Raw genomic sequence first — 22,548 nt, 5'->3', positions numbered from 1 at the left:
TACAATACAGCCATGGGCCTAATTAAACTTCACCTCAACGTCGCTCGGTTTCATTCGCTCTTGCATTGAACCTCTGCAAGCCGTGAGTTTGTTAACAGTTCTGTCTGCAATACAATCATTTCCGCCCCTCGCATAGTCAGTTACCGTTTTTGGACTCGAATGTAGGTCTTTATGCAAAGTGTTTCTCATTGATTTTAACCCAAATTGGAATTTGTCGACAAATTTTAGTCGAATTGTACCTTGATATGTCACGCTTAATGACATTGCCACTGCAACTGTTATAACAACACAGTGGAAATAAATTTAAAAATCATCACCAACCAACACTGGCCTTTTATATAGATAGAATACTGTAACCTGTAAGCCGGTTGAACCAGCTGATGACGGTCACCGCATTCGAATGCCCGAGGGCCGGAAGCCTCCACAACTCACATCAAATGTCGTGTCGTTCGCCAGAACCACCGCCTTCTTAGAGTTTGACCTGGTCCCTTGACAACCGGTACCAGTAAGTTTCCGTGCTCCGGGCGTCTACGCCCTGGGGCAGTGCACTGGACAAAACTGGCTTCCGTTGCCATAAGAGAGAGTAACAGGGAATTACAGCTCTGCTAACAACGTCAAATGTTCAAACAGATCTCTCATGTCATCCGTAGCTTTTCATGATGATATAATTAGGTAATGGTAGGCTTTATGTCCATTTACCTATTACGTCGTATGTACGATACTGTTATAAGATGTGATTTTGTAAGCATCCAGAACCCTGCCGAATACCCATTAAAGTAACTTCATTCGTTTATGTCGGTCGTATGCTTGAAACAGAACGAATAAACTGGTTTTGAAGATATTTAATATTAGACGGTTTTTTAATGTGTTTCCCTCAGTACGGCTGCATACGATGTTTGCGTTGATTGCCATGGTTACCTGTGGATGGGGGATCTTCGTGATGTCCCAGCCACTCATCCACGTATATAAAGGTCATTGATCCCAGATAACTCCGACAAGGTCAAAGGTTAAAAGCAAACGAAGGAACCAGAATTGTTAATGCGTACAATTCCTAACTTGTTACAACTAAGAAAGGAAGATGAGTATGTAGTAAGGATTTGTGGTTGTAGGGTCGCGTCTGTTCAGATCAGGCATTTGGCGTGGTCTTTGAAGCAGTAAATAAATAATAACCTGTGAGAATATTGTAACATTTTACTTGCCTTATAGTTTTCTTCGGGCATTTAAGGAGGTACATATCAGACAAATGTAACATTTTAATATACTTACATATTGAAAATGTTATTTCTAAATAACACGTCGAGACAACCAGTCGCTTAAAAGAATCAGGTACACAAGAGGGCAAAGTCTGTTCCTTGAAAACATTATTTTTTCTTGTTACTACTCCGTGACAGGTGACACTAAGTAACTCGGAAAAAAGAAATTTTCATCTACATTATCTGTAAATGACAACGGTATATTTGGCAGATAATTAGATTTCAAATATAAAATGTTATTAAGTCTAAGACGATCTGTCTAAAATGATAGGCACAAAAATTATTTAACAAGACTGTACATGTTCGTCTTTTATACCTGTGATGCTTCACTGCAAATTTCAAACAGTTTGCTTTATGAAACACTGAAAATAAATGTCTGACAGTAAAAACTACTCTCTGTTTGTTTCACATAGCGAACAGAAGTGAAACTGAGTGAGAAAACTAATTCTGTTGAGGAGGCACTTCACATAAATCTAATCCAGGAACACAAAGAATGCGGACTGTCCCAAGGAAATATCGTTTTAAATGAATGTCATTTTAAATATAGTAACATTAATTTATTTTAGGTCGCTAAGATTTAGCCTGGATGCAGTCTTGGTAATAGACAGAAAAAACAAAATATATTTGATCTGGAAAGTGATGTGAATACTTTAATAAAAACAAAAATCTGAAATCAGTTGGTTGAATACATTGTATTTCGCTTATACAGTCCCTTTCCAGTCGATGTAATATTATAACTATTACATCGTCATTTTCGGTTCCTAAATTTATTTTCAGTTATACTGAATTGTATCGTAAGTGCACAGTTACACAGTTGACATGCCATTTACACTTGTTACTTTTATTTACCTAGATCTACATGTTCTCTTATATGAGCCGGGATAGCGACTAGCTACGGGCTGGACTACCGGGGTTCGATCCCCGACGGGGGCAGAGGATTTTTCCTCTAGCCTCTGCGTCCAGACCGGCTCTGGGGTCCACCCAGCCTCCTCTACAATGGGTACCGGGGTCCTTTCCCGGGGGTAAAGCCGGCCGGGGCGTGATGCTGACCACTCACCCCCATCTAGTGCCGAGGTTACTTTTTACATGTTCTCTTATACCAAATATCATACAACCGAGAAGATACGATTTGGGAGTCTTAGTCATATATGGGAAGATAATATTAAAATGGAGCTTGAGCTAGGATGTGATGGTGTATACTGGATTAATCTAGAGTCCGGTAGTAGGATAGTGTGAATATGGTAAAGAACTTTTGGATTCAACAAAAGGGGTGTAATTTTATGACCAACTGAGAGAGTATTAGCTTTTAAAGAATAACTCAGCTGAGTGGCGTTACTTAATATTTTACAAGATACCAAATTTTTCACATACATTTACACTGTATGCACTATAAGACGGACTTTATAAAGCTATTACCAGAGGGGTCAAAATTAGATCCCTACCTTCGCCTTATGTTGGTCACATATATATGTGGACAACTCAGAACCTAATCAGTATAAGCTAATTAAACATTTTACGGAAGGAATTAAATGTTTTGTTAATTTAATCGTATGAAATCAACACCAGACGTAAGAACACGAAATGTTTTGTCAAAGAACTTGCTTTATAACTTAATCTTTATGGCCATAAAACCACGTAACCGAATCCTAACTTAAACTGGCGGCTATCGTTTAGGCCGTGTAATTAATGTAAGTGTGGAAAAAAACTTATGTACAGGTTGGGGTAATAGTAGGAGTTTTACTTGACAAGCCCTGAGCTGGTGATAGCCAAACAGTGTGGGCTTTAAATAAATCTGCTTGACTTCCCAAGATACAGAAATAATGTTTTTTTTTTTAAAAATTAATTTCATTGCATGATTACTGCAGTAAAATATGTACAGGTTATGTAAATGCAAAACGCACAGTGATATGTACAATCTATTTTGACGTCAGCAGTCCTATGTACAGTAATCACTGACTTCGTGTATCTTTATGCTGTATATGAGAGAATTTACATCACATGTCCCTCGTTCATGTTATTTCAGAGCCCAAAATCACGATATAATGTGATAAATTTTCAAGTACGAAATTATACTAAGACTTAATTAATGTCTTAAATCACGTGATTCTTTGATTACACAATAAATTGGTCTACTACAGACTTCCATTAGTTGTTTTTAATTTTACAGGAGGATAATGTCGAGGCTGAGAATTGAAAAGGAGCTAAGCAGCCTCTCTCCTAAGTGCCAACAGTGGCACGTAACGGAATGGATTTTTTATTTCATAAAATTAATCAAATTCACTAAAAAAAATTTAAATCAAACCGTTTATCCCCGTCTTAAGCGTGAAACCAAAAATAACCGCCACAGTCTTATGTAACAACAAATAATCGTATTTAAAGTGTTATCGAAACTTAAAATCTATCCGTTTACTGAGACAGACAAATACACATTTTCCAAGATCGGATATACAGAGTTCAATGACACGCGAAATGCAAAGTTTTTCTTAAAGTCTGGCACACAGATTTACTTAATATGGATTTGAACCATTTCGGGTGAAGCTCTTCAGCTGCCCTTGTGGCACGGGTAACTAACTATTCAGGCGCTGTCAATCACTTCCTGTTTCAGAACACAATGGCACATTTGTATAATAAGTCTGTCTGTGTGTGTGTATTAAAATATTATTAATTGTCTTCACACAATAAATAATAGATAAATTCATGTACTTGTGCATTTATTGATTGCATGTCGTTTTGGAGATCATTTGCAATAAATAAGTGCATAAATTAATTTATTATTTCTTCTGTGAAACTGTACAGTTAATAATATTTTAAAGAAGGAAACAACATGACGCCGTGATACAATCTGTGTGCATATTGATTAGCCAGCATATTACGTGCATTGCAGGCAACCGCTGGTATTTGCGGTAGATCATTTATATTGTAGCGTCACTGTTACGTGAGGTGACTCCATTTGTGGTACGGTGGCTGTCTCCAGTGTCTGGTGACCCTTCTCCGCAGTCAGGCTGGACGTCGTCTGAATGTGTCCCGCACATACGTCTCTGCCGTCTGTTCACGAAATGCAGTATCCACTGTACGTCTTTATAGCCTCTTCTGTGTAGCTCTTGCCTGCGATTACACCTGGGTCCGTATGATGACGTGGGCAAACGTGGCCGTGTGGACACTGGCACAGTGTGTTGGTGTTGACTTCATCTAGAAGCTCCTGGCGTTTCCTCACAGTGAACAGGCGACAGGGCTCTTTCCGCTGACAACGCAGCCTCTGTGGGCGCGAACACAAACAATGTAGTACGCCCGTGAGGAAACAACAAGCATAACATAATTTTGCTTGGAAGCACATATATTGTAGAAAGGACACGGGGAAACAAGAAGTGGTAATATATTTTTTCTTGGGAAAACTTGAGAAGATAAAAACGTAGTAGGATTATTTAAAACGATAACTTTGCCCATTATTTTGTATGGGTCTGAAACCAGGTCTCTCTTGTTTAGGGAAGAACACAAGTTGCTTATATTATTTGTACCTAGAAGGATCTTCTCCAGATATTATTAGGGTGACCAAGTCAAGGAGTAAGATGTGGGTGAGGCATGTAGCACGCATGATAACATGAGAAGTGCGTGCTAAATGGTCCTTGGAAGACCTGAAAGGAAGAGACCACCCTGCACACCTAGCCGTAGATGGGTGGATAATATTAAAATGGAGTGGCTTACTTTTTGAACCCAACTTACATCGACTGTTGGCCAGAATACCGACTATCCTATCACTCTTTTCGTGGCTCTCCTCAGTCCCCTTTGTCCATAGGAGACATGACATTATGTCAGTTTTGCATTCGTCTTAGCATGGCTCTCTGCGAGGATAACGACCTAATAGAAACAGCAATTTCTGTTTGTGATTGTCCCCCTATTTCAGTCCAGTGCACCGTAGTCACGCCATTGCAACTCGTTTGTGCTCTGTCCAACGGCACCAAGATCGGGTGAATGTTTTATTTGGAAGAATACTGAGTGTCATTTTGACACACGAAATCAATTATGTAGTGCCCCGTATTTTTCCACTATATTGACAGGAGTTTCCAAGTTTAACTTTACATTTCTCTAGCACTCCAGCGGATATTTCTGGCTTTTTTTTATTTTATTTTAGAATAAAGCCGGCCGGGGCGTGATGCTGACCACTCACCCCATCTAGTGCCGAGGTCAAGGAAGAGAGGAGCTATACCTCCACTCACCCCAAACGCCTACATGGCGTGTAGTGGGACACACTTTACTTTATACACCACGACAACTTCAACTTTATTCACGGATTATCCTTTGTAATAGTTTGATTTCCTGATTTATTAAACGACGCTTTGTCAGTTGCACAGAATGTTTGCGAAAGGAACTTGAGCTTTTTTTTTAAAGTACGTAATCCAGCATTGACTTTGTGAAGTCGCGACATGTTACAATTAGTATTTCTTGTCTCTGGGTTGAAATTCGAAGCCTTACGAACATGAAGCCAAAGTGACAAAACACAACAGCTCGCCCTCTGTTACCCCTTGAACAATCTAACATTCTCAACGGGCACATAATTTCTACAACAAGTAAAGTATGTTTAATCTGAATTACAAACTGTGGCATTTCATGAGAAGATTAGTTAACGTGAGTGTTGATCTAAACTTGTAGACTAAGGAACTTCCTCGGTGTACTTACGCTTTGTGGCGAACATGCGAAGGAGTACCGGTAAGCGAGGAGGCCATGTGGCGACTGCACTGCCTGACGCTTAATTAGGTACGAGACAGCTGCACGAGGACAATGACAGTGTACAATCTGCTCGGTGATATTATCAGCACTGCTCACCAAAGTCCACGTGATGTCTCTGAAGTATCGACATTTTGGCAGCTTCTTCACTGGTTCACACAGCTGAACATGTAACACATATCTTAGTAGAGGCGCTACTTTTCTGTGACAGTAGTCCTATAGTCCTAAGACTATTGGACTACTGCTGGTTCTCGCTGTCGGATAGGTCACTGTGAAGTTTCGGACAAGGCAAGGACACGTTTTGGCGTGAGATTTCACAATTTTAGGTCAGGACGCAGACATTAGCACAGTGTTGCATGTACCAGGATGTGAAAGTGTTTATTTTGGGAGAAATTTGTAAATAATTTCATGAAACGTAGAGGGAAGTTTAATTAAAAATATTATAAAGACATTTGAATTAAATTGGTCTCTATGCTTTATATTGTTAGCATCCTATTGTCGTGATTAACTTTTAGATCCGCGGAATGCGTAAAAATATGTACGTGTGTATGCGAGTAGGGAATTTAATGTACTTCGCACTCTGTGCCTCATGTGTGACTAGTAAAATGGCGGTTGTGCACAAAGCTTTAGCCAGTTATGATAGGCGTTAATGGAGTTCGTGCAAAAGATGATTTTTAATATTATTACGTATTGCGTACAAATTCGTTGAAAGTGCGTTTAAAGACTCTGCGAGTGCGCGAAACAAATCAGGCAGATCTCAGACACTTTCATGAAAACATATTTGCAAGCTACATTATTGTAATAGAAAACAGTCTTTGAACTGGTCTTGTGACATGTACTTCGAATTGCTGATTCTGTTTTATTGATTCTGATGGAGATCTCATATTATTGGAAAAGTATTCATTTGTTTGGATTATAAAGTAAGATGTCGCTCATTTCCAGAAAACATTTTCAGTTGCATCAGAAAGCGTCTTGTGTGACGTCACATGTCGTTTATGGTATTTATATTCACGACATTAGTGGCACGTTGATGGAATATCCTTTTAAGCTAAGAATGTCGCCACGGTATATAATGTTATCCTGTTTTATGTTTTATGATAATGGGATGCGCCTTAATACAACTTACATGTTTATCTGTGACAGAGTGCCCTACCATCCTACATCCTGTAGTTAATACGGGTGTTCCAAAAAGATGTATACGCACATTAAATGAATGAGACAAATACATTATATTAAACTGGACCATTACATACGTCAGTATTGGCACTTGGTTAATTCGCGAATCTAGTGTCTGTGTTTAAAATGACCACCGTTACCTTCGTGGCACGGTTGCCAGAGGTGAGCCAGTGACTGACAGCCGCACGCTCAAGTTGCTGCTGTGTATACAAGTTCTTGAGACACCCTGTGTGTTCTAAAAACGGATATTGCGTATAAAGTAATTTTCTAACTCTCGATTAAACAGTTTAAATAATTTCTGGTGTTTTTTTTCTTCTAATTATTGATCTTAATCCTCCAAAAGCCTGGAGTACCTGCTTTAACATTCAGCAACTTTGCGGTTTGCCCTTGGTTCATATGTACCTTACGCATGGTTCTCAGAATAAACAGTGATCATCCGAATACCTGAAGATGGCTGTCTTCTGGGAAATCATTGCGTGTTGAGTCATTGCTTTGTTGATGCTGGCACTAAGCAGCTCTGAAACGTCAGTCGGTTTCTATCAGACTACACGGCGCAAAATTCCGGAAGACAGCCGTGTTCGTACTCGTCGCCATGAGAACCTGACGTGCGTTGCCTTCTTCTGGGTACTGTACCTTAAACTGCCGGGTCTTGTCCGTGATGGTGTGTCCGTCGGTGGCGGCCAGCTGGCTGGGGCAGGACTGTCTCCCTGGACACCGACATTGGCGTTCCACCCAAGGCGTCTCGTACAAATCAACCTTGCTGCATACTGTCCAGGGGCTACACTCCGGAAGGTCTTCCTCGTTGTTCTGTGCAAATTAATACAAATTTTCAGATTGCACCAAACATAATAACCGAATGTTTCTGTCAAATGTTTGGCGCTCATGCTTCGTATTTGGGAGGTCCCTGGTTTTAAGTCTCTGCCAGGAGACAGGTTGCCCTGCGTGATGTGTTGCTTTTTGGGTTAGCATTTCAGATCAGGCCACGACCACTCCGCATTCTTTCCAGCTCATTTTTTATTTCTCGTTCTCACATTCAACGGTATATGACCAGAGTTACTGACACCGACGTCAAACAAACCATAATTGCGTAAACTAAACAGAATAAAGATTATTTTAAATTTATATTTTAGTGTTTTCTTTAAACAGCAAATAGGGGCTTGATTCTGGATGGAGTAGCGATTTCTGCCTTCACTACCAAGTTTCACTCGGCTGTGGATTCTATTTTCCTTCTACCGTTGGGTACTTATCGGGGGGGGGGGGGGGGGGCAGAACTTCAAGCTGCCACTCATATTTCATTAGCATCATTCTTTATGTTGTAGTGCACTGCAGCTGACCAGGGAATAGTGCCCCTTTTAGAATGATATTGTTTGAATTTATAACTAAATCTTGTTGCTAATTGGTTACTTACTTGTGTAAATATTATTCTAAATGGTATTATTACTGATATTTACATTTTAGTAATGTTCGACATTCGTTTATCAAAAATATTAATTTTATAGCTTAGTGATAAGAATTCTTTGCTTCTTGAAGCTTTAATCAAAGATTTCCTCTCACTCGGATATCCTGAATGCTGTATGGAGAGAAATTTGCGCGGCTCTTTGTAGATGCATCACGGTTTTCATTGCATTAGACAAGTCATTCCGTGTCGCGAACGTCAGTTGTTATGCTTTGTTTATATGGCCACAGTCCTTGTTGCAAGGAGTGATTCACTTTGTGGTGTTCGTAAGAAATGCCTTGAATATTACTGGCTAGCTCTCTTAGTGATGGTGATGACGCCATGTCTGCATCACCGGTCGCATCTGTAGAGCAGGTGTTCATTGTGATACAACCCTGAGGAGTCAAAGGAAGTCACATTCCGTAGATAAGTTGCCGTCGATGAAAGTTGTAACCGCTGCGAACAGGCATGTTTGTTGGTTGTGGCTTGGCCCATATGTCACGCGTCTGCTAGCGGAGTTCTGCCATGCAGCTCATGTCAGCTGGCTGTAATATGTGCTGCCGAGATTTTATAATAGGACTACTCAAAATGACACACTCTTATTATATATCTCGCTCACTTCAATGTAATTGTTATTATTTGCGATAACTTTAATATTGTCTTCCCAACTCCATCTGCAGCTTCTTTCCAGGACAGATGAAGGACATAACCCGTGATTTTAAAGTGAAAATACGATTTTCTGGACAGTTTAACAATATGATGACCAGATGAAGGGCCTAACCTATGATTGGAACGGGGAGATATACAATTTTCTGGGCCGATTGAAGGCCTGACAAGTGACTTATAAGCCCAAATTCTGAACGGGTGAAGAATCTAATCGGTGATTAGAATTAGGGAGGTAGAAATTATAATTTTAGATCGTCATTTCTCACACTGTAATAAAACTGAAGGGTTCATTGCTAAACAATTGGCATGGCGACATTGTACCCAAATCCTTTCTTACGGCAGCGATGTGAAATATCCAGACTTGGAAATTCAATTCTGCATGATAGGACACCAAGTCCTTGGCTGCTTCTGCGCACGCTTTCGGTGCATGGTTCACGGAGCAGTTTTTAAAAAGCATTGCTTCTGTCTTCGAAGCCACTGTCCCTGCCGTTAATTACCGCCGACAAGAAATTCTTGTGAATCGTTGCATGGAATGATACTTGGAATAGAGGAGTCTCTTTTTGTCACGCAGAATTTTCTTGGCCATGTTCGACTGTTTTTCTCCCTTCATTACTCACTTTCCTACCACTTCCGTTGCTTTTTGTGTTATTTTCTTGGAGAGCCATTAACGGCAACATAAAACATTTACGTCCATCCGATAGGGGAGGCTGGACTGTGCTTTATATGTAAGCTGAATGTGTGATACGAAACGGCTTAATTTTGTAACACGAAAGAAATACGTCTAAAATCTGTTTGGTGCTACAGCGAGATTTTGGCCAGGGTCTCCCGTTGTAGATATTTTGGAAATACTTAAACGATCAGGCGTGTACCATATCGCATAGCAACGCAGGTGAACCCTCCAGGTTGTGCATTTTAAAAACCTTCATTAGCATTTGAATAACTAACTTCGTGGGCATTATCCATCGTTCTAATTTAATTAATAATTGTGGTGTGCCCAGCAGAGTAAGGTTAAAGTTTTCAGTCGCTTACGTGAAATAAGATTACAACAGCCAGAATTCAGCCGTCCGTTGTGTGGACCAAATCGCCATAATATCCAAGTTTTGGGCTGTATTCATTCCGCTAAATAAATGTCATATTTCTTGAAAATGATCCTAAATCTATAATTAAAGAAATAAATTGTATCGTAATTTTACCGAAATTAAGAAGTTATCCAGCTTCTGGTAGAGTTTTAACAATGTTGATCCCTTGTATAATCTATTTCTCTTTGTAAGTTGCATGACGACCAGTGGCCATTGTTTCCGGTTCTAAGAAACCAAACGTAAATCATTCTCGCAGTATTAGGAGTATTCATCTCATTTGCATGAAGTACGAAGACGAAGGGGAAGGGACGTTTTATCTGCAGTAAATGACTTTTAGTGCCCTCTGGTGAAATGCAGTCGAGTCTGGAAACTGCGAACTGAAAACCAGAGTGCGTCAACTCCTGTATTTTATAATGGGATATGGGCTTACAATCTTCTATGGGCATACATTCTGTAATTTTCTTTACACTGGGGTAAGACTGCGTGTTAGAGTCGATGCTAAATCATACCAGCGTGTAGAGACTGGGTAGCTCGCGACGTTCATTGGCCAAAGGGTTTCTCCCGTCTTCTGGTGGGTTGATGGAAATGAGCAGGATGTCGAACAAGAGGAAGACGAGGGGAGGAAGGAATAGTGAAAGTGAAGAATTGGCTTAAGAAAGACAGGCCGGATGGATGGAAAGGAAATATATAAAAAGGAAGGCTCTGTAGATGTCGTTTTACAAACACCGGTCAACAATTTGCAATAAAAACTAGGACCTGCTATTCGCTATTGGTTACTCCTTCAGTCGTTACGGCCAGCGGTTCTGAATCACGCACAGCAGTGGATGGACAAGGGATTTTTATACTACTTCTTGTTTTTATATGTACTTTTTTCTCTCCTCGTGGTTTCGGGTGCACGTGTTGCGTTCTCCACTTGATTGCGCCTCGCACCTGTTCCTTGTGACGTCATCCCGGCTAATTCCTGCTTCCAGGGGGCATTCCAGCGCGCTCCGTTCCGTAGTCGTGACGGGATTTGTCCTTCGTCATTCTGAATACAACTCCACTTCACTTTAACGTTGACTGTGATCGCCTAATTACAATATATAGCAACGTTTTATATGTGAAAAATCAGAATGGTTCACAGTTTAATTAGTTAAGTCATTTGTGGGTATCATTATAGGTACGGAGTTCAGAGGGTGGATCAACTTCTGTGGTATTAAATTACTGCTAGTTTAAAGTCTGAAGTTTTCTGTGTTCGGGGTTGTTGCGTCGTGTAGTGTGGTAGAAGTTTACCAACGTTTCATAGGTCCTTACTGCCTCCATCATCAGGGCGAAGCAAGGACCTCTGAAACATCGGTAAAAGGACTTTTTCGTTAGAATATGAAGAAGTCGCAGTGAAACTGAAATGTGCCCATGGTAACATTACGCCTTGCTGTATAATTGCTGGAAACCGAGTACCGGCCGCATTCCAGGGACGTGGAGCAAGCATTGTTTTAAGAGTGGAAGCTGTGGAATTATTCAGCCTGCTCTTGAAATATTGCAATTTAGGATCGCGTATCCGATTGTGTGTGTCGGTGGAAAGCATGGACAAATTAATCCAGAAGCCTCCCAATACAAATGTAACGTCACTAACAACAGTTGTTCTTGAAAAATTGTGGCCCTTCTGTCACATTCTCAGTCCCTCCAGACAAATGCCGGGATAGTACCTTAAATTAGGCCACGACGCTTCCTTCCGCACCCTTATCCTTTCATCTGAAGTTATATAGTCCACACACTGAAAGCGTCGTTATATAAACTGTAAATAAATAAAAAGACCGCGATCCACGTATAAAATATAGCGATGGTTGGTCTTTAGTTACGCAGAAAAGCAGTTGGCTCTTGCACGTTCGTCCAGAAAGAAAATGTCCCTCACAGCAAATCGTAAACTAACTATTCAAACGGGCGTTTCTTGCAATACGAATATTGTACAAAAGACATCTTAAAATTGGTTGTCGAGTCCTCATATTCGTTTCATATTTAAACGTCAGTTCTCACTTTCGGAATTCTGAAGCCTTCAGACCCTACCCAGGCGTTTGTTGTATTCAAGGGTTATGACGCGGAGTGCGTGTAGCCTTGTGGGAGTCCATGGCGCCTGACAGAGCGTCTGTTATCCCCATACCATAAAGCAGAAACAGCAGCGGAGCACTGTTGCTGCTGCTGGCTCGATCTTGTAGAAGAAGAGGCCGGTCGCTTGCTGCCAAGTTATTACTTTCCTAGCCGTCATTACGTGGACAAACCAGTTTTCGCGCGCCAAAATTATGGGCGGAAATAGTACGTCACGGTCCCGGCGCTGCTGGCATCTCGTCCGTCCAGCTGCTGTCTTTTGTTTCTCGTTTTCTGAACGTGATTCCCCCGTCGTGGTCGCCATGGCGATGTTTACTGCCTACAGGACGAACGGAAGATTGGCCGCCCACTGGGAGTGCATAAGACGGGGGGCACAGCCTCAGCTCTGTACCTCCATCCAAACACTTTTTATAGACACAGGAGATTATTAAGGAAACTGTTACACACCAGCCATAATTACACGACGAAGAGGAAACAGGACTTGAAACATGCAAGCACTATTTAACCTGCACAGGTATAACATACTCGTGAACAAGAAACTGTAACTTTCTTTCGAGCTTACTTGTGCGCGTAAGTACAATACACAGTAACAGCGAATGTACGCTCTTGGGCGACTAAATATGGCATATACTTGACATAATGTTCTGTCCACAGTACTGACATTTCGACAGTGACGAAAGGGGGCATTTTAAAGTGTTTTCCAAATCCAGTGCAAAGTATTTCACTTACGATGCACACGCGGACAACGAAGGTTGCGCGATCAAAATCAGGAGAAATGTGATAACAGCGCCCTACGTCCAAAGCCAACAAGCAGGGTGTTGGCATTTGAGATCTGTCTAACGCCGTAGCTACGAAAGTCATAAAGTCCCTCCACTCCTCAAGCCTAAAAAATATCTTTTCTAATTGCACCTGCTCAAACAGACGGCGAACGTAAGCCTAAAGTAGGTGGCTAACAACAGATAGGTTATCTGTGGCTGACAATGCGTGTGACGGGCTGGTTGAGGCTGGTTAACGATGTATTTTATCCGATCGGCTCCGCTGTGTTACAGAGTAGTCGGGCTAACATGAACCCTTCGCCCCAGAAGTTCTGTTTTATGTAAACGTGTAATTAATGTCGCATTGTCGATTAATTAGTTCTGTTGATCTCAGCTTAAAGTTTTGTACTATTCTGTAGGCTGTATGGCCAAACTCGTCACAAATTATAGTGTGTGCGTGTTGTGGTTAATCACCTCGCTTTTAAGTTCTCTTCCTCTGAACGCAGAGAAAGCTTCAGGATAAGAATATTATGTCCGCTTTGAACCACACTTCTCTGTTCTAAGAATGTCTTATAGTTCAACACTCCTGCGTCCATATTCTGGACCATTAAATCCGTTGTTAGAAGGTTATCACATCTGAAGTTCTCACGGCAAATGTATGTAATTAATGAAGATTTCTGTCTTCTGGGTTGTTGCGCTGTGTAGTCTGGTCGATGTTTACCAACGTTTCAGAGGTCATACTGCCTCCGTCATCAGAGTATGAAGATTTCCGTCTTCTGGGTTGTAGCGCTGTGTAGACTGGTCGATGTTAACCAACGTTTCAGAGGTCATACTGCCTCCGTCATCAGGGCGATAAACCTCAGGCAACATCGCCGGCTTCCGATCTCCTGCTCGGGCATGTTTGATTTACGTGATAATTACAAAAAGTAGTGATTCTGTAAGTTAGCAAATGCAGTGACTTAAGCGTCCTGCGTTATCTTTCCTTTCTCTTCTGTGTTTTGTTATCAACTCGAACACATTTTTATCCCACTTCTCTTTTAATAGTAAAGAAGTAGACGTAGATATCCTTTGTATGCGTCTCCTCACGTGAACCCCGTGTTTTCGCAGGGTGGGAACGGCGCTGCCAATAATTTAAGCCAATATGAATGACATTCTGAGTCACTCGCACTTCAGCGCCGGGTCGCTGCTGCAACTTGTCTGACACTCGTGACGTGAGTACAATCTAAACATTCCAAACACATATTTCGTACCTCTGAGGGAGGAAATAACAAAGCTGGATAAAATTACATAATCAGGAGCTTCGTGATGTATACTGTTTACGAAATCAAGGACGTTCATATAGGTAGGGGAGTTAGCACATATGGGAAGATTAAAAATATATAGAAAAATCTAGTCGTACTGGGAACAGGCCACATGGATAACTTAGGCATAGATGGGAGAGTAATATTAAAATGAGTCCGAAAGAAAAACGGTGTTAAAATGTGAACTGGATTCATCTGGCCCATGATAGGGAACAGTGGCGGATTATTACGAACACGGTGCTGTATTTTCATATTCCGAAAAAGGTGGGAAATTTCTTGGTTATCTTTTGTAGTCAGTGTGATCTGTGATTGTTCGTCCAGACTGTTGAAGCAGAAAGCAAATGAAACAGAAGACGCACTTTAACAGTGTTGATACTTTCTCCCATGAACGCCAAGGTGTGTTCGTCTGTAATAATATCTGTACAACAAAAGTGGTTCACCTTTCGGCCAGTCCGCTACGTAACACATTGTCCCATTTATATGTTGTCCTTCACTTCACACCTCTTGTGGAGTTAAAGGATATTCTGACTCATAAATTTAAAAAAAAGAAAATATATTTCATTTTCTTACTGATTATGTTACAGTGACGGTCCCAAATTATGTCAATGAACTATTTTATTTTCATTAGAAATATTCCACCATATAAATTAAGTAATAATCAGCCCCCACACTACTATATTGGACTTAAGTAGCTTTTACACTCCAGCATTTAAGTGTTACGACAAATGCATGCCGAAATGGGAACTGACTGGGAAGCAGAAATGCGTGTGAGCGCGCCTTGGTTTTGAACTATTTTGAACTGACCATGTCATTTTCAACCACTTTATTAGTATACAAATTTTGTTGTGCAATTAAGTGGTGGGATAATACTAAGAAATTAGTTATCTGGATACGAATTACAGACTACAGCAATGGAAGGTCTTTGCCTATCGGCGATTGGCTGTCGAAAAATATATATATATATATGGTTTTTATATTTAAGAATGGCCGAGATAATAAATTCTGGGAATTATTGTTTCATTTACTTCGAAGACTGTTAATATCCCATATTCTTTCTAAAAGATTAATCAGGATTTTTTGCTGTAATTTTGTCACTTTAAATGGTATCTTAATCTGTGGAAAGAACACAGATCAGTTTTAGGTCGAGTCTGAGGGGCATCTTGAAGCCCCCGAACCAAATCATCAGGATATTCGTTCATTGAAACAAAGACTTCTGATGAAGCGGTTAACCGGCCTCAGGAATCAACTGACGGTCCTCCCAGATGTGGACCTTTTACTGACCTGTTGAGCAAGTTTTTCTTTATTAATTTGCCCGCGTTCTTTGTTCGAGGAGATATTTCTTGACGGTACGGTGACTGACTGGCTGGCTACCTGATTCAGTCGCCATATTATATTTGTGAATGTGGTATAATGGATGTTTTCATGATCCAAAGCTTATTATTAACTACATTGTACATGTTTAGTGGAAACTGCACACAGTCTCTCATTTCTCTCGGGTGTTTCTGGTTTTGGAAGTAAACATAAAGATGGTGCCTTTACCAGATCGAAAATATTTATTTGCTTTTGAACTCGCTTCTTAAATGCAATGAGTCTTTTGCTACAGTCCACTGACCACGTTACTTTTTGTCTCTAAAACCAAAAATTGAAGTATGTTATGTACATTGCATGTACCTATTTGTATTTTTGAACGAATTTTTAGTTTGTGGCAGTCGAATGTTCCTGCGAGAATCGTAAATTTCGGCATAATATTTTGCTTGTTCCTTCTCATTTCTTCACAGTCTTAGTTTCGAATGTGAGAACGATGACGTCATGGTCACTCGTTGAAATTCGAGGAATTGTAGGGAAGATTGACCTCACGGATCCAAGAATATTTGTGGCCATTAAGTTGGTAGAATAAATAAATAAAAAAGATGGAACTAGAGGAGACTTACAGCTTGTGGTTATTTCTCGTCTACTGCAGCCAATTTGAAACTAAACGTGCAATTTGTACTGAATGGAAGTCCGTCCCACTTACCGTATAGCTTGTCATGCTGGGAGCTGGTTGTTGAACTGTCACGCAATCTAGTCACGGACGATTACATAGCCGTGTGCTATTAGAAACTCTGTATCTAGTCCTGCTAGAATGTTTCCAAAATCAGAAGATTGTTGTAATCATGAGGAGACATTATGCTTACAAATTAGTTCAGTGTACCACCCTTTTTCCCCAAACATCTTTCCGAAAATAAAGGAAGACAAAAATATGAAAGAAGTTATGTCATAATCATGAACCGGTTGATTTTCGTGGTGTTTTCTTTGCGAAACTGACCATACTCTTAAATATTATTTGGACGAGCTTCGCCTTCGAAGGGTTTACGGTCATAATTTTTATTCACGATTGATTTTAACAGTAATAAATTAACATCAAGGCCAATGAGATACACAGTATCACTGAGAAATCATTTGAGCAATACGTGTTCAACGTACAGCTTTCTACTCGTCTCTCCCTGTTTTGTTCTATCTGTAAGCAAATCGTGACTTTTATTTGAATTTTGATTGATCTGGTATTCCAGACATGCTCGTAGGCTACCGAACGTTCCAGACTTCTCTCTTGTTCTATAGTCATTACGACTCTTATGACATTTCCTGTCTAATGCGTTCACGTGTTCAGTATTGGATTACGTCGTCACTAAATATCGTTAACCTTATCTGCATTCATAGTGACTCGAATAACTGAAAAAGAAAGAAAAACTGTCAGCAGGAAGCAAGTTGGAACACTGCCAGACCGGTAATGAAGGAGTTCTGATTGTCTGTCTGATTCTAGCCATGTATAAATATGGCGACTTGAATTTTTCAATCATTGTTGGTAGTAGCTGCAGGATGATGAAGTTAGAACAATTTAGATGTTTGCAGATTTAAATGGTTTTTAATTTTTTTTTTTTAAAGTGTTGTTTTGAAGCCAAGAGTCTCGTTTTGGAAGAACTTCTTGTTGTGCCCGAAAGCAGAATTGGTGAATTCTTTGCACAAGTAGCTCTTACATTTTTAAATTCTACCCGGAAAACATGTCGGTAATATTGGATTCTAGTCTTGTTATATTCAGTATTAAACCGGAATTAAGGGGACTAGTAGAGTTTTACGGCATTATTACGTCATTGAAGCCTAAATATGGAATCTTCTTTATATCCCATATGTAATGGCATGTTTCAGAAACATGGGCTGTCTTACCTCATGATTACTTTATGTTGTCATGATTTTCTCTACAGGAGTACTGAATTATTTACAAAAAATGAAATATTTCCTTTTTTCCTGTTCGTACGCTTCCTGTGTCGTTACATGTCAATATTAAGAAACTATTCGTGTTTGTTTGGCAACCTAAAACGCTGGTTAAATGATTTACCTAATTATTAGCGGTCCATTTAAATCTAGCAGTGTATGTAACTAAACAGAAGACCCCTTCTTTTTAACGTTTTTCGCAAATTCACTTATTGTATATTTGGGGGGGGGCATTAATTTCTACAGAGAACCCTTCAGATGAAACCCCACAATTTAGTTGTTAAAATAATCCATTTAATTTTCCAATGCCGAAGCTTTTGTGAACTGCTGTTATGCCCTGCATATCAGAATTTAAGTTGAAATCTTGGTTATTCAGTAAGATATTTTTGTGTAAAACTTTGGTCGGAAGAGAACACAGAGCTTGGAAGACCATGTATATGGGAGAATAATATTAGAATTAATCTTAAATATGAACCCGGTGATAAACCTTTGGGCTTTATAAAAGGCGGGAAATGACTGACGGACTGTCAAGAGCTCTGCTCCGTGGACATTTGGGTGATTTAATTGGCCGTCATGTTTCTTATATAATTGTATATGCAGAATTGCATAATTAATGGTTTAATAAGATATTTAGGCGCACTACATAGGAAGCAAGTTGGTTTGTAGTAGTAAAGGTCTTGTAGTCGAAGTTGTGTGAAACCAATGAAAATTATCTCCTGTCCAATGGTTGTCCTTGATCACTTCCGTGGGAGAAAGGAGGCTGAGTTATAATTCTGACCCGTTACCTCCATCTTTTCCCGAGGTAGTCAAAGGATGCGCTTGCCAATTGAGACTCTTGCACGTTTATAAACTGCCCATAGTCGATAATGTTCATGCATAGTGTATAGTCCGTTTAGCATAACATTGATTTTAGTTGTGTTGCAGTATTCAAAGCATGTCGTTTCGTTCGTTGGGAGTGTTTTTGATACCATAGACGCCGAACGTCACGGCGAAGTACCCTGGGAATGAATTCGATGTTTCAAATCTCTGCTCGGCGACCTATTATTCTGACTAAAGTTTATCTGATTTCCGTTCCTCCGCGCATTCTTGGCCTCGACGCTGGTGGAGGTGAGTCATATTCGTCTTCGTCTGAAATTACTTTCTGAATAACTGCGTGGCTTTTGGGACCAGTGGAAGGTTTTGTGAATGCAATCGCTGATCGATATTTTGCTTTTGACATAATTAACTTTAGGCCTTGATCTCAGTTTACTGCAGTACATCGTATTCGCAGTCTTTCATAATGTGTATTCATTTAAAATATCTCTTACATTCAAAAAAAGAGTCCATGTTATTGTTTGTGACGGGTAGATGCGTGGGTTAGTAACTGCGTCTTCCTGCGGCACGATCCTAATGTTTTCAGTATCACTGTTTCCTTTCGCGTGTGTTATTGTCAGTAGAATTACTGACATACTCTGGAATACTGCGATATGGCACGAGTAGTTCATTGTTTGCTAAAGTTTGAAGGAAACTGCGCACTACGCATGAGGAATACTTCGCTTATTATACAGAGTGTCCCAAAGAAAGAGATGTACGCACATTTCTGACGCATGTAATATTTGTGTGATTACATATTTTTGGGACGCCTGTGCTTAACTACACCGCAGAGAAAATTGCGCCAGAGCCTCCAGTGACTATCATAGCTACGATGTCGTATTTAAATGTGCTGTACTAATTTGCAAACTTTAATATCTTCTTCGAGGAATAACACGGGCTCCAGAATAGCCGATACCGAAATGGCTCAAAGTACCTTGAACCGTTTACTAAATATCTTCCGATAAAATATCAGATAGATTTCTAGCAAACCATCTGACAATGTACATTGATATCGGCGGATGTAACTACAGTTTTATCAGACCGAAGATCGTATGAAACATGTCAATATGTATTTTAGTGCATCCGATATAGATAATATCAGATCGTGTGAAAGTGCTCTTGTGGTTACTGTATTATGTCTTATTCTAAGAAGCCGTAAAACTTGAACAGTGTCTGCTAGTTTCTAAGTTCAGAAGATTATGTTATAAACTATTATTAATGACTACATTTTATGAGTTTATCGTGAGATTCGCTGATGTATGCATTTGCGTAGTCCATACCTCTACATTGCTTAATAGTCGTGTTGTAGCTAGGGGTTGTTCATAAAAGTTTTAGTCGTAAAACATGAGAAGGAAGACACCACTTGGAAAACCTAGGCGTTGATGGATGTTAAAAAATATGTAAAGGAAATGGGGTATAAGAACGTGGAATGGATATATCTGGCTCAGAATAGGGGCCAGTGTAATGAATCTTAGGGTTCCATAAAAATCGAGGAATGTCTTGATTGATTACTTTGGCGACTATTAGCGTTTCGAGGACTATTTTTGAAATTGAAATTTTGTCCCATGCCGTACGCATTTCCCAGGGGAAACATGGACATTTGCCTAGGTTTGTGGCAGCACAATTTATGTTTCTTCTTCTTCTTCTGCTCCGATTGAGAAGAAACATTTTGTTGGAATAGTCCATGCATCAGACCACGAATTTTAGCTTTCCCGTCCCCATATTTTAATGAAAAGGTTCTGTGGGCAGAGTTATCCAGTTTCCCCACCTCGTTAATATCCGAGTTTCCATTAAATTCGAGAAGACTTACCCCTACTTGGTACAGTATCCTGATGCCTCTACCGTCGCCGAAATGATGGGACTGTGGGAAGTAGTGGCTTTCACTCGCAGGTGCTGTGGCGTCTTCGTGCTGTTGGATGTCCTGTTCGTCGTACATGTGATGGTGGTAGTTGTAATGGTGCTGGAATGCAACTAGTGGAAGTCGGGAAGCTATCGCTGTGCTTACAACACCTGCTACCATTCCTAGTAATAGCACTGCCAGACTTCTGACACTCATCTCGTGTTGTTGACAACAGCGACTAAACATCGTCTCTCATGAACGTATTCACTTGTTAGTGGCACGAACAGAATACAATCAATATCTCCCCCTGTCCGTGCACTATGGATCTGTTTCTAAATCAAGTCCACTGGAATGTACTATTGATTGTAGGATTAATTTTAAACTCGGTTTAATGCTTTGTTTTCAAACGTACGTTTTAGATTTGGAGTGAAAGGTTTACTGTCTCGTGCGTGTATGTAAAAGCGCACTAAGTACCTGCGATCAGCTGATTGTAAGGGTCTGCGCCTAGCTCCGTGTCACCGACGCTGTTACTCGGACACTTTGTTGTTTTTCAAGCTTGTGGTTGCTAACCTTGTTTGTTCTCCGATGTTTTCTTGATGCACGTGGCAAAATTACTGTGGTTATCTTTTTTCTATAACCTTACTTCATTCCTATTTACGAGCATTCAAAACCACATGGATAAAGATTATGTAATTTGTGTAATTCGCTGGATGAATTTAAGTTTCTTGGTAATACTTTTCTTTCTGAAATGTGTTGTAGATATGTTGACGTATTAATCACGAACTGAGAATTATAAATCATGTATCAACTTGTTTATGATTAACTTTGATTCAGCACTCATTACAGATTTGTTAGTTGAAACTTCATAACGCTTCCGTTGAACTAGAATATCATAGTGATGATTACACGAATCAGCTGTTGAAACACTTGTAATAAACGTGTATGGATCTGAATTCAAAATACTTGAACAATTGTTATTGAAAACAATTAACGGACGCATCTGATGTCATTAGTTTCCTCTCTTACGAAGCGTTTAGAACGTACATATTCACTAAATAAAGAACTTTCGGGTGGTGATAACTTCACACTCACTGCTCAAAGTGGCCTGTCAGTGTTGTAGCACTTCACTTCAGGTTAATAAATGATGAAACTACGCGTCGCTTCTGCCCGACGCTGAGCGTAGTGACCCAGATCGTCCTTTCGTAACGAAAGTCCGTGCGTTGAAGTCACCAAGTGGGCCAGTTCTCTCGTACAAGTTAGGTCTGTTTTCGCTCCTAGCGTACACGTATGAACGTACGTCCTTCTCTGTCTACCCGGTCGACTGTGCACCCAATCTCCGCTACTACAAGGTTTTATAGGAAAGGTTTTCTCATGAATGACTTGGGACGAGTCCATTAGGAGGAGGGAGGCACACCTGAGACGAGTGAGGACACAGGTGGGGTGGGGTGATGTGGTCTCACAGCAAGATCAACAAGAAGAGAGACAGAAAAAATGAAGTGTTTTTATATTATTTTTAAATGAAAGATGAACGTGGCTGCTACGCCCCCTCCCGACTTGAAGCTGCAGCCCCCTTTTCTTTCGCCTCGCCTGGTTTCATTCATGTGAATGTTATTCTGAAATACTAGTACTACCATAGTAATGTGATGGCTACCCCTATTTGTAATTCTTGATCATATGTTGTTAGCGAGGAGTTTACACTTCTGTGGCCACATGCAACCAAATTTATTAACTTCATAAACAGTGGTAGGTTAGTTTTCTTGGACTATCGATGTTGTTCTTCAGGTTTGTAACTCCGTGTGGACTTCTAGGTATATGCCAACTTTACGGAGGAACATACTGCCGACATCTTCAGCTTTGAAAACTGATCTTATATACAGTGCTTGGACCATCCCTTTCGCAAACCTTGGCATCGTACGTGTAAAGACGTACATACTTAATAATCACGCCATATGGGCGTATAGTGGCGAGGACGCAAAACTCCACGCATATTGAGCAACGTAGTTAGATGGGCCAAGTGCTCAGCTTTAAGCTTCGGGCCAATTTCCTCTCGGAGGAAGGGCTCTCGGTTCTTATAGACCTTTTTCTCACTATGTGATCAAAATATTTCAGAAGCATGAAGGAACGCTTTTAATATATAT

General features: G+C 40.3%; 2 protein-coding genes across 6 annotated transcripts in view; one reads left to right on the top strand and one right to left on the bottom strand.

Moving 5' to 3' along the window:
* LOC110840354 (elongation factor-like GTPase 1) overlaps positions 1-22,548 on the top strand; it is a 138,554-nt gene that overhangs the window by 85,599 nt on the left and 30,407 nt on the right. The window contains exon 17 of one of the 5 annotated variants that reach the window (XM_087344931.1): positions 14,276-14,353. The exons of the other annotated variants lie outside the window; for them this stretch is intronic. Coding sequence (XP_087201057.1) covers positions 14,276-14,298 — 23 coding nt within the window. The 3' untranslated portion in view covers positions 14,299-14,353. Of the gene's footprint in view, positions 1-14,275; positions 14,354-22,548 lie in introns of those variants that run through there. 5 annotated transcript variants of the gene reach the window in all.
* On the bottom strand, positions 1,174-21,755 carry aos (protein argos). The gene is made up of 4 exons (XM_022085339.2): positions 20,381-21,755; positions 7,785-7,958; positions 5,928-6,137; positions 1,174-4,509 (listed from the first exon to the last, which is right to left on the bottom strand). Exons 1-4 carry the CDS (start codon positions 20,654-20,656, stop codon positions 4,303-4,305), a joined length of 867 nt encoding a protein of 288 aa, XP_021941031.1. The 5' UTR covers positions 20,657-21,755; the 3' UTR covers positions 1,174-4,302.

This window comes from Zootermopsis nevadensis, unplaced genomic scaffold (genome assembly GCF_977971745.1).
Source record: "Zootermopsis nevadensis isolate Lab colony 2312 unplaced genomic scaffold, Znev_1.0 Znev_ptg000008l, whole genome shotgun sequence".
NCBI classification, from domain to species: Eukaryota; Metazoa; Arthropoda; class Insecta; order Blattodea; family Termopsidae; genus Zootermopsis; species Zootermopsis nevadensis.
This window is presented reverse-complemented; position numbering and strand designations above follow the sequence as displayed.

Bases quoted from the DNA above. Each gene is read 5' to 3' on its own strand.
- aos (XM_022085339.2), bottom strand. From the start codon at position 20,656: ATGTTTAGTCGCTGTTGTCAACAACACGAGATGAGTGTCAGAAGTCTG. The intron at 6,138-7,784 runs GTACAGTACCCA...TTACATGTTCAG, and splicing joins ACAAGACCCGGCAGTTTAAG to CTGTGTGAACCAGTGAAGAA. The intron at 4,510-5,927 runs GTAAGTACACCG...TCGCGCCCACAG, and splicing joins TCGCATGTTCGCCACAAAGC to AGGCTGCGTTGTCAGCGGAA.